The sequence below is a fragment of the Dama dama genome, chromosome 27 (assembly GCF_033118175.1).
Source record: "Dama dama isolate Ldn47 chromosome 27, ASM3311817v1, whole genome shotgun sequence".
NCBI classification, from domain to species: domain Eukaryota; kingdom Metazoa; phylum Chordata; class Mammalia; order Artiodactyla; family Cervidae; genus Dama; species Dama dama.
This window is the reverse complement of record NC_083707.1, coordinates 43,745,021-43,756,565: the sequence shown is the minus strand read 5'-3', so window position 1 is coordinate 43,756,565 and position 11,545 is coordinate 43,745,021. Positions and strand designations below refer to the sequence as shown.

The window sequence follows — 11,545 nt, the reverse complement described above, 5'->3', positions numbered from 1 at the left end:
ATCGCTTAACGGAAGTGGCCATTTGAGTGCTGGTGGATAAGTGATAAAGAAGGCAGAGAAACAGAAAGCTGCACAATCACTACGGCAACGAGGCAATAGAAACACATGGAGCAACAAGCTCAGGATGAGGAAAAGATGAGCCAAATTTCATGACGCTACCAGAAGAATCTTCCAAGCTGGCAAGTGATATCAGTTTCTCGTTTTCTAGGAAACTAGTAAGGCTTAAGTTACTGTTTGGATTCCTCTCTTCAAAATGTTTTCCCACATCAGGAACACCAATCTGTAAGAAATAAAACAAAGTGAGAAATAAAATTCAATCATTTTACAGAAATAATGTTAAAAAAATTCTTATGAAAGTAAAATAAAAATTGCATTTCCTTTTTGTAAGATTTTAAAGTACTGTGTTTACATTTATAAACATGAGACTATTGGACACAAACTGTTTATCTGCTCAGCATCTGTCCTCCAAGGAGTCGGTCTCTTTTCAGTTCAGGGGGGCATGCAGTGTGATTCAGTCACATCTCTATATTTGTATATATACACGCACTGATGCCCAGAGGCATGCACACAAAGAAGTAGATGTAAGGTCCAGAGGCTCACAGAATGAAGTTTTACCCCAACCCACCACCTGGTACAGTGATTTACAGAGAGGAGGATGGACCCAAGTGAGCTCATTAAAATTGTGATTTTTTTTGTTAGTTTTTTAACTCTACACTGAAAGAAAGATGACGCTCTTCTTTTTGGTCATGAATATTAAAAGTATACACTCAGGTTGCCTACAAACAAATTCATCCTCCCTACCATTCAACAATAGAGTGCCAGCTCTATGCTGGGGACTCAGAATGCAATAAACCAAACAAAGAGGAACCCTCACCCCATAGAGCCAGTACTCCAGAGGATCTGGCGTGAAGTCAGGCAGAGCAGCAGTGCAGACAGCCCTGGAGACTCAGGGAGTCCCAGGCCAGCCCTATTCCCCACTTCCTGGTTACTTATAGCAGTTCACAAGTACAAGACTTCTACCTAATATTAACGGTACTCAGCATTCACACTTGTGAAACAAGAACTTTCACTCTCCTAACAATAGAAATTGGTAACATAAAAAAATTACCTCGTTCTCTTTATTCATCCAGGATTGTGAACAAAAATCAATAGGTGAGTCTGTTAAGAAAACAAAAACAAAAACTGACAGACCAAGGTATTTTATCAACTAAATACCTAACAACTCTCAAAAATATTAATAGCAAATTAACAAACTAAACAATTTTTCCCATTAAATAGAATAGAGCACTTTTAAATGATAGTATAGAAGCCCATCACTGGCAGTTAAATTAAAAATCTATTAGGGTAGAAAAGCTTAAAAAATTATACACATACCAAAAACACCTGAATAGGAATCTGACCAAGTCTTTAAAGCTAACTTCTGCTTTACAGAGGATGTGGGAAAGACAGAATCAAGGAGAATGAAACCATGAGTGAGCAAACAGCAGGACAGCTCCAGGATGACAGGCCTAAAGACACCACAGCAAATGAAGCAAAACAAAATGGACCCTTCCTCGGACCCCAAATCAAGCAAGTCAACCGAGATAATCAGTAAAATATGGGCCAGGGTACCATATGCATCAATAATAGCACTGTGGTTATCCAGGGTACCATATGCATCAATAATAGCACTGTGGTTATCTAGGAAAATGTTCATACTTTTATTAGAGACGCAAACTAGTATACATAGGAATAAAATGATGTCTGGAATTCTTAAATATCAGAGGAAAAGGTAATATAAAACAGAAAAGATGAAGCAAGTGTGACAAAACTTTATCAAACTGTGAGAGAGTTACATGGGGAAGTGTTTTTTTTTTTTTAACTGATAAACTTTAAATCATCCTTTTAAAGTATACAATTAAATGGTTTTTAATACAAAGCTGTGCAACCGTTATCACTCTCTAACTCCACAATGTTTTCATCACATCAGAAAGAAATGCTGTGCCCACTAACAGGCACTCCTCCTTCTCCCTGCCCCCCAGGCTCTAGCAACCACTAATCTTCTCTGTCTAGTGGATCTGCCTATCTGTACCAACAAATAAATTGATTCGCAGTATGTGGCCTTCTGAGTCTGTCCTCTTTCACCCAGATGCTTTCAAGGGTCTTCCGATTATAGCACATACCAGTGCTTCACTCAGTTTTAAGGCTGAATGATACTTTACTGAATGGACACACTACATCTTATTTATCCATACATTAGCTTATCCATACATTAGCTGATGGTTATTTGCATCAGTAGCTTTTTAGCTACTGTGACTAGTCAAGTTATGGACACTCAGGTATATGAGTTTTTGTGTGGATACACACTGTCACTTCTCTTGGGTGTATGTCTAGGACTAGACTTGCTGGGTTGTGTGGTGATGCTACGTTTCATGTTTTGAGGAACCGTCAAACTATCTTCCACAGACACAACACTTGACTTCCCAACGAGTAAGGTGGTTTCCACAAGAAAGAACACTTCAGCTTAATCAAAAAGGACAATGAAGAGACTGATTAAGAGATCTTCTCTTACAGAAGTATTATGACATTAATAAGTAAATGCCAAATCAAAGCATTTTTATAGTATCACAGTTTAAGATAAATACTGGTCCAAAGCCAGAGAAACAAGAAAGGAAATCAAAACTGTGTGATATCACCTATATGTGGAATCTAAAAAAATACAACAAACCAGTGAATACAACAAAAAAGAAGCAGATTCACAGAAATAGAGAACAAACTAGTGGTTACCAGTAGGGAGAGAGAAGTGAGAGGGGCATTATAGGAGCAGGGGATTAAGAGGAACAAATTAGTAGGTTAAAATAAGCTACAAAAGCATGCTGTACAACATGGGGAATATAACCAACATTTTATAATAATTATAAATGAAGTATAAGCTTTAAAAATCACTATACTGTACACCTGTAACTTATGTAACTGTACATCAACTACATTTCAATTAAAAAATATATTTTTAAAAAGGAAATTAAAACACACACATTAAGAAATAATTTCTCCCAGTGGCATACCTTGCTCTTGCCCCAGGGGTGAGGCTCTGTCGGAAGGACCCTGGCTCTGGAAGAGCTCTGCAGTTCTGGTCTGCTCCCCTTCTGCTCCTGCTCCATCGCTGGGAAAAGCGGACTCTCTGAGGACAGCATCCGACAAACACTGACTTTCTGTCTGGTTCTTTTTCTTAGCGACAGAACTTTTAAATTAGGGAACAGGATAATAACGAAATATTAGTTACCCTGCATATATCTGTAAAATACCCATTAATCATTTATTTCACAAAAAGAAAAAGTAGACACAGTGGAAAGAAAAATTTCTGGGCCCAGCCATGTCCGGGGGACTACACCATCATTTTGGTCCAGCAATGTACATCTACCAAAACCAAATACACTGTTACTCTGCCTCTCAAGTGATAAAGTGAGGTGTTTTTTTTTCTTCTTTCCCAGATCTGTGAATCTATCATATCTAGAGGAAAGCTCAGGTTTTAAAAGACAAGACAGACTTAAAGGATATTGGGATATTTGCCAAATAGTTACTTCTCTGAATTACAAATGCTTTTAAGTCATACTTCAGTCCCTGCCACTGTTCTTATCCCTGTCTTCCTTCTGCCTCTGTTGTTTCATATACGGATGAAAAGGTTCTTCCTTAAAGGCAATTTTCCACCCAACCTACTACAAAAGCTCCTGGTTCTCTCACCATTCCCCAGGCCATTTCACCAGCAAAAGGAGGGGGAGGAATGGAAGTTCAGGAAAAAGCTGCTAATGTAACAAACTCATCATGTGACAAATGGATACCCAGGGCCAGGCTTTTATCAGGCCATGATGAATGAAAATAAAATAGTTTTTTCATCAATTCCAAGTTCTAACCCTCTGTCCTAGTTTCTCCACCTTTTTATTACAGCTGCAGTAGATAGCTGAATCAAAAAACAACCTGATTAAAAAATGGGCAGAAGACCTGAATAGACATTTCCCCAAAGACATACAGATGGTCAACAGGTACATGAAAGATGCTCAACACTGATCATCACCAGGGAAATGCAACTCAAAACCACAAAGTGGTATGGCCCTTATACCTGTCAGAATGGTTAACCTCAAAAAAGACAACAAACAGCAAGCGAAGAGAATGTGGAGAAAAGGGAACCCTCCTACACTGCTGTGGGACTGTAAACTGGTACAGCCACTGTGGAGAACAGCATAAAGGCTCCTCAAATAGATGACCAGTCCAAGTTCAATGCACGAAGCCAGGCACCCAAAGCCAGTGCTCCTGGACAATGCAGCGAGGGAAGGTAGGTGGGAAGGTGTTCAGGATGGGTGGGGAACACATGTATACCTGTGGCAGATTCATGTTGATGTATGGCAAAAACCATCACAATATTGTAAAGTAATTATCCTTCAATTTAAATTAATCAATTTAAAAAAATTGAAAATAGAATTACTATATGATCCAGAAATTCCACTCTTGGGTATTTATGCAAAGAAAATAAAAACACTAACTGGAAAAGATACATACACCCCTATGTTCACTACAGCACTATTTACAATAGCCAAGATATGGACGCAACCTAAGTGCCCATCGACAGATAAATGGATAAAGAAAATTTAATTGTGTATAGTACTCGGCCATAAAAATGAAATCTTTTGATTCAAAGCAAATCTAGAATGAATATACAGAGTTAACAACTTTTATAAAGTATTTATGCATGCGTGCCAAGTCATTTCAGTTGTGTCCAACTCTCTGCGACCCTATGGACTATAACCCACCAGGCTCCTTCCTCTGTCCATGGGGATTCTCCAGGCAAGAATACTGGAGTGGGTTGCCACGCCCTCCTCCAAGGGATCTTCCTGACCCAGGTATCAAACCCATGTCTCCTGCGGCTCCTGCACTGCAGGCGGATTCTTTGCCGCTGAGCCACCAGGGAAGCCCCATGTACATGTATATGTGCATAGGAAATTGTCCAGATTAAATAAAAAGATAATCAACATCCATTTTCTAATTAGTAGGTTGACAGGTCTTTGCTGTCTTCCTTACACCTGCCTATACTTTATGATTTTTTCCCCAATGAGCATGTATTACTCTTAGAAAAAAATTTTGAAAGACTAAAAATGTTATTAACATCATATAAAGAAAACGGCTAAAGGTTCTTAGACTTGATTAGAGACACAATGTTCAATGTTCATCTTCCATCAGACTGAGTGAGACTCGCTCTTAAACACAGTGAAAGCAAGATGAAGTAAGAACTCACTCATCATTGGAGAAGACAAGCTGTAACCTCTCTCTCGGCTCATCTTCACTTTGGCTACTGGGTGATGTCTCCGATGGAACTGAAAACTTCCCTTCCACTAAGTAAGAGGTCTGGACATCAGAATACCTACACATGAAAATTTTGTTGCAATTGTTAATAATTAAATTATACATATTTAAAATTCACATGACATAGGACTGTATGACTATAAAATCAACGGCCAGGGGTAAAAACAGATAGGGCCCACAGTGTTGAAACCATCACTGTACCTGCAAAGCACTGAAAAACTGTGTAGCAGCAGCAGCAGAACGTATATTTTCAACAAGAAAATCGTGGAAATCGTAAAGCTAAAAGTTTCTAGAGAGTTAATCCAACCCCTCTGTTCCAAATATAAAGGTGATGCTCCATACAGAATGTTTAGGTTGGGCAGAGGATGGCAAAGAGGTTAGAGTGTTTTTTTTTAATTAAAGATTTATCTGTAGCACGCAAAGCCTTTAAAAAAAAATTTATTTATTTTAGTTGTACTGGGTCTTTGCTGCGACAGGGGCTTTTCTCTAGTTGCAGCAAGCAGGGACTACTCTAGTTGTGGTGCACCGGCTTCTCACTGAGGTGGCTTCTCTTGTGGAGCACAGGCTCTAGGGCGTGCAGGCTTCGGCAACTGCAGTGTGTGGGCTCAGTAGTTGCAGCTCTCAGGCTCTCTAGAGCACAGGCTCAATAGATGTGGTACACAGGCCTAGCTGCTCCATGGCATATCAGATCTTCCTAGATCAGGGATTGAACCTGTATCTCCTGCATGGGCAGGCAGATTCTTTATCACTGAGCCACCAGGAAAACCCAGAAGTTAGATTTTTAAGCACAGGCAAACTTCACACATTACACAAAATGGGTGAGCTATATACATCACATTTGGGGATGCAGCTCAAATCACCAGCTGCCAGGGGGCTGAACTAATACAAAGCCAAAACACCATGAACAGAAAAACCACTGGTAGGTCAAATCCTACCAGTGCTCAATCCCAAACCTACCCACCCACCACTGATAAGGTGAAGGAATAGGAAAGAGGGTTTTATCTTCTGTGTTGACTTTACATAAACGGTCATCTCCCTCAGATAAAGCAAAAGCTCAAGTTTGGCTGAGAAATTTCACAGAAGTAATCAATATATCACAGGCTTTAAGGATCTATAAAAAAATCATCTGTTAAAACAATTCGTACCTGTTTTCAGAGCCGGATCTATTTCTAGCAAGTGTGGAAACAGCAACAGGCAGGCCAAGATTTGAAGAAAGAGTGACATTTTCCAAAATCCCACTATTACCAAGTAATGAACTGGTTAAAAAGCTTGGAAATGACTCCTCGGCTATACCTCGAAATGCTTCCATCTCACTGCAACAATAAAAGTATTCTTATATATCAAATATTACTATAAATTTTTTCAAATGACTAAAATAGAAATCTCATAAATCTTAGAAAACTGATAAAATTCTTTTTTGGAACAGCACTAAGGGGATACTATAGCTGAGAATATAAACCTCAAACTATCTTCTAACAATTAACAAAACAATGAGATACAGCAGCTTAATTACTCTTGAATTTTGAATTTACTAATAAAGAATCAAAGAAGACATGACATCAATGGCACATACAGATGATTTCGGGACATTACTTAAAAGTATACCAGTTGAATACACATCCTAACATGTAATAGAAAAAATAGAACTAGTAAAATCTAGCCCCTGATTTCAGAGATTAAGGATGAGTAAACGGTTTTAAAAGTGAGTCCATTCAAAGAAAAATGTTCAAGTTAAATAAAGTATATCTGGCACATGGACAAGACAGAAATGGTAAAAGTGGCACACAAAGGCTAGGTCTGGGGAACCCTGGCACACTCTGTACTGATGGAGAACCTTCACTGCACACTGGCCATGGGCTCCATGGACCTCGAGCTCAGTACTTGGGAGATGTCACTTAATTTCAAAAATAATTCAGACTGCGTCTCATGTAAGGGTTGTGTGAAATTCAGTGAAGAAAATAATTAAATCAGGAAAGACAAAATGAGAGGATACTGGCCTTATACTTTGAGGAATGAGAAGGACTTTTATAGGCAAAGTATGAAATAAAGGAGCTTGTAAAGAAGACAAACATAAGCAGTGATGGGAGAGATTTAAGATTTATTGCCTACCCACCACCTTAACTCACTTATCCTCAATTTACTAAAAAAACAAACTCAGAGACTAAACTAGCTAAATTTATCCAAGGTTGTGCAATTAGTAAGATTCATGCCCAGGACTAATTCCAAACTGTCCTAAACACTAAGTGTATGGTGACCATAGGAGGTGCTCCACTGTATTCAGGCAACAGGTAAGCAAAACCATGGAGCAGGTCCCACAAGCATTAAATGGTGTATTACAAAGTCTGGCCTAATCCCATCAGCTGAAAGGAGAGGAAGAAAGAGGGCTTAGAGCCTGGAAGGATATTCTAAGCAGTGCCACTACTGGTAAGATGGACAACAATGCAGGACTGTGCTAGGTTCAGTGACAAATCACTCATCTGTGAGTTTAGGTATTACAGACTAATCCAGTAACTCAACAAAGTAGGAAAAGTCTTAAGATCAGTAGAAACCTACCAAACTTACCTAAGCACAGATGAAGTTATCCACACTCCAGGCAGAAGCCTACCCCTCCCACTCCAACACCAGTCCCTCCTCCTCAACACTGTCCCATCTCTTGGTGCAGTGCCCCCACCCAAAGAAGCCTTCCTCAACCTCAGCCCAGCTATCCCCCGGAGCTACTGCCACCTCTGTCCACGCTCCCTCTGCCTCTCAAACCTCCAGCAGGAGTCACTACTGTCCACCCGGCTCCAGTCCTCACTGGAGCCCACTCCCAGTTGGCTTTCATCCCAGGGCCTCACCAAACACTTGTCAATATCACCATTGACCTCTGTATTGTCTACTCCATAATCCCACGGTCAAGTTTCAGTCCTCGTCTTGGACCTGACAGAATGAAACTCATGTTCCTTCCTCACATAAATACTTTTTTCACCTGGCTTCCAAAGCACCTCTGTCTGACTCCCAGATTCACCAGAGGCTGCTTCTCCTCCTTGCCGGGGCCCTCCTCCTCTCCTGGACCTGCACACAGCAAGCCTCCAGGGCTGGGCCCAGGTACCCCCATCCATCCAGCCTCACTAGATGACTGCCCTCACTTTGGAAGTTTTATATCCCAGCCTGGGCCCCTCCCCTGAGCCTCAGATGTTCAACTACCTACCTGACATTTTCACATGGATATCCAACAGACACCTGAAACCTCAATCTTGACTCCACTTCATGGCAACCCCTCAAGACATCTTCAATCTTCAACCCCGCTCTTCAATCTTCCCCAAAGAGAAAACAACAACTCCGTTCTCCCATTGCTAAGACAAAACCTTCAGGGTTCCCACTACCACACACACACCCTACATGCAATCCCTCAAGCAAACCCCAGTGGCTAACCAGAACCTGCCACTGCCCAAGACTCCCACTGCCACTGTCATGGTCAACTCACACATTCTCCAAGATCCTCTGTGCAACAGCCTTTTGTCTCCACGCCTCTATCTTCCTTCCCAGACTAAAGCTCCACACACACACAAGTCATCCAAAAAAGCCAAACACTGTCACAGCTTAGTCAGACCCTCCTCAGCTTCCCATCTAAGAAAGTCAGTCATGCTGGCAACAGGGGACTGAGTGATCTGTGACCTCCATCCCAGTCATCCTTGCTTCACAGCCACCACGAAGGCTCCTGCTCCTTCTCTTCTTTCAGGTCTTTATGTAAAGGTCCATGTCCCCACCAGCCAGTACAGTCAGGCACGGCATGTCTGTTTCCTGGCACTGCTTACTTTTCTCTTTACAGTTCACCCGCTTAACTACCCTCTCCCATATCAGAATGTGAGCTCCATGAGGGCAGAGACTGGGCCTGTGTCACAGTGAATTCCTATCTAAAACAGTGCCCTAAAGAGTAGACCCTCAATAAATTTGCTGAAGAAAGGAAGGCTTTCAAACTGAGTTAATACAAGCACATTCATCACTACCTATCTCATTAGCACCCACCACCTCTCAGATCACGCCTCAGTGTTTTCCTCTTTTTGACAGGTCTAATTCCTCTTCTTGATTTCTACAAAGACATTCAAACTCTCCCACATTAGGATGCAGGAAGTGGAAAACCTGTCCCATCCTTCCTCTGCACTTTAGCCCCCCGCCCACAGCCAAGCATCTCATCTGACAGCCTCCCCTTCTGTGTTAGGGACACCCAGGACCCTGACCTCAGCTACATAATGCAGTGCACACCTTACACACACGAATCTCAAACGCAAATGCCTTCAACAACACACACTGTCAAACAAGAGGCCTCTAAGAACTGAGATCAACTAGAAACTAGACTCCACTTGAACCAATTTAAATGCAATGAAAACACCACAGCCAATCAAAACACATTTGTGAATTTATTTCTGAGGAAAACACAGGGCTTGTCTAAAACAAACCCAGAATCACTCTCCATCTTTCCGACTCTGCTACAACCACTCTACCCCAACAGAAAGGCCTCCTGACCAGTCTCAACGCTTCAGTTCTCACCACCCTACAATTAATCCTCGGCAATCAAAGGGACCATCAAACATAAGCCAGGTACAATATCCTTCCTGAAAACTTCAATGAGCCACCTCATCTTCCACATGTCCCAGCCTCCTGCACCTGTTCCTGTAACACTCAAGCCCATCCCTGCCCTGGGGCCTAGAATATTCCTCAAGATGTCTGCACAGCTAACTCCTTCCCAACATTCACCTCAATTCAAATGTCACTTTCTAAAAGAGGCGATCCCTTATCATTAAGTGAAACCTAGCCCCATAGTCCATCACAGTCATTTTACTTTCGGCTAGACTGATGACAGCCTTTTTGTACTTGTCTGTCTTCCACTAAAAAGATTTCTCCTAAGAGCAGAAGCCTTGCCTATCCATCCATCACACTTTAAAATCCTGACCAAGTTGTCCAGGTAGGCTCCTCATATCTAGTCTTGTAGCTACTAAGTTACACATTTACAAACATATATAACACATTAATATATACATTAACTCTTTAAGAGTGATCTCAGCTTAGAAGGAAACAAATCCAAGAAAATTGAGATATTAAGCAAAGGTCATTCATGCAACAATCATTGGCAAACAGAAACCGTGAAAAACAACTCTGGTTGGCTGCATAAAGCAAAGCAACAGTAAATAACGTGGTTGCCCTCAGGAAGCTGACAATCCACTCCAATATGATACAGTGTTAAGTGTAGAAGAAGAGTTTCGCTGCCAGTGCAAGAGAAACACCATCCAGGGGAAGATTCCTCCAGATATAATCTAGTGCCCAATCTCTCTTTTCCAGAACAGGATTACACTTATTCTAAGCCATCCTAAAGCTTTCCTAGAAGAGATCTCCTAATTTCCGTCTGGACTACATTACCAACCCCCCTGCCTCACCTTAAACCAAAACAGTAGGATGTTGTCTTTCCTTTCACTACATGTGAACTAACCAGCCACCTCTGAGATTTCTCTGGGTACTTCCCTAAAGCAATAACTTCAAAACTTCTTGCTCGAGTTTACTAATACTTAATTGCTTTCAGACCTAGACACATCAAATATCATGGGCTGCAGCTGTGGACCAGAAATCTACAAGCAAAAAAATATTGGCTGTGGGGAAAAAGCAGTCAAACTTCCCCAAAGTTCTAAGATACTCTTTATCATTAGGTAGGCATTTTAGCATAGCAGTTTTCAAAGCTTACCGTAAAGTTTGCCCTAAAAACTGAAGTCCGGAGAAAAAGTTGATCTTGGAGCAGAAAAAGCTCCAGTCGAGTGACCTCAAAATGGTAACAGCAAGTGAAAACACAGTCATGAAAACAGCTGTCCTCCAGGCGACTGCCTCGAAAGGGACCTCATGCTTCAGGGAACAAAGTCTGCCGTCGGGAGAAAACAAAAGTAGAGCGACCTCAAACGCTGTCTCCTTTCCCGTTTTTCCGTGAAACGACTCGCACGAAGCCGGGAGCCACGGGGACACGGCCGCACCCGCCGGACCGCAGCGCGTCACCCGCGCCTGGCCCGGCCAGTGAGCCGGGGCCGTCGTGTGGGGAGAGGGGGGCGGAACCAGGCCCCTAACAAGATAACCTCGTTTCGGAGGCCCCGCTCTTAAGGCAGCCCGAATCGCCCTCCCCGACCCAACTACCCCTCACCAAGCGCGCGACGCCAGCCGCTGCAGCCCAGGCGGCTAAAGGTCCGCCGAG

At 42.0% G+C, this 11,545-nt stretch overlaps 1 protein-coding gene across 1 annotated transcript in view; it reads right to left on the bottom strand.

Moving 5' to 3' along the window:
- CEP192 (centrosomal protein 192) overlaps positions 1-11,545 on the bottom strand; it is a 97,666-nt gene that overhangs the window by 60,334 nt on the left and 25,787 nt on the right. Inside the window, exons 10-15 of the mRNA XM_061130917.1 lie at positions 11,051-11,470; positions 6,480-6,647; positions 5,267-5,392; positions 3,045-3,220; positions 1,109-1,158; positions 160-280 (exon numbers count right to left, since the gene is read on the bottom strand). Of these exons, the coding sequence (XP_060986900.1) occupies positions 160-280; positions 1,109-1,158; positions 3,045-3,220; positions 5,267-5,392; positions 6,480-6,647; positions 11,051-11,470 (1,061 nt within the window). The remainder of the gene's footprint in view (positions 1-159; positions 281-1,108; positions 1,159-3,044; positions 3,221-5,266; positions 5,393-6,479; positions 6,648-11,050; positions 11,471-11,545) is intronic.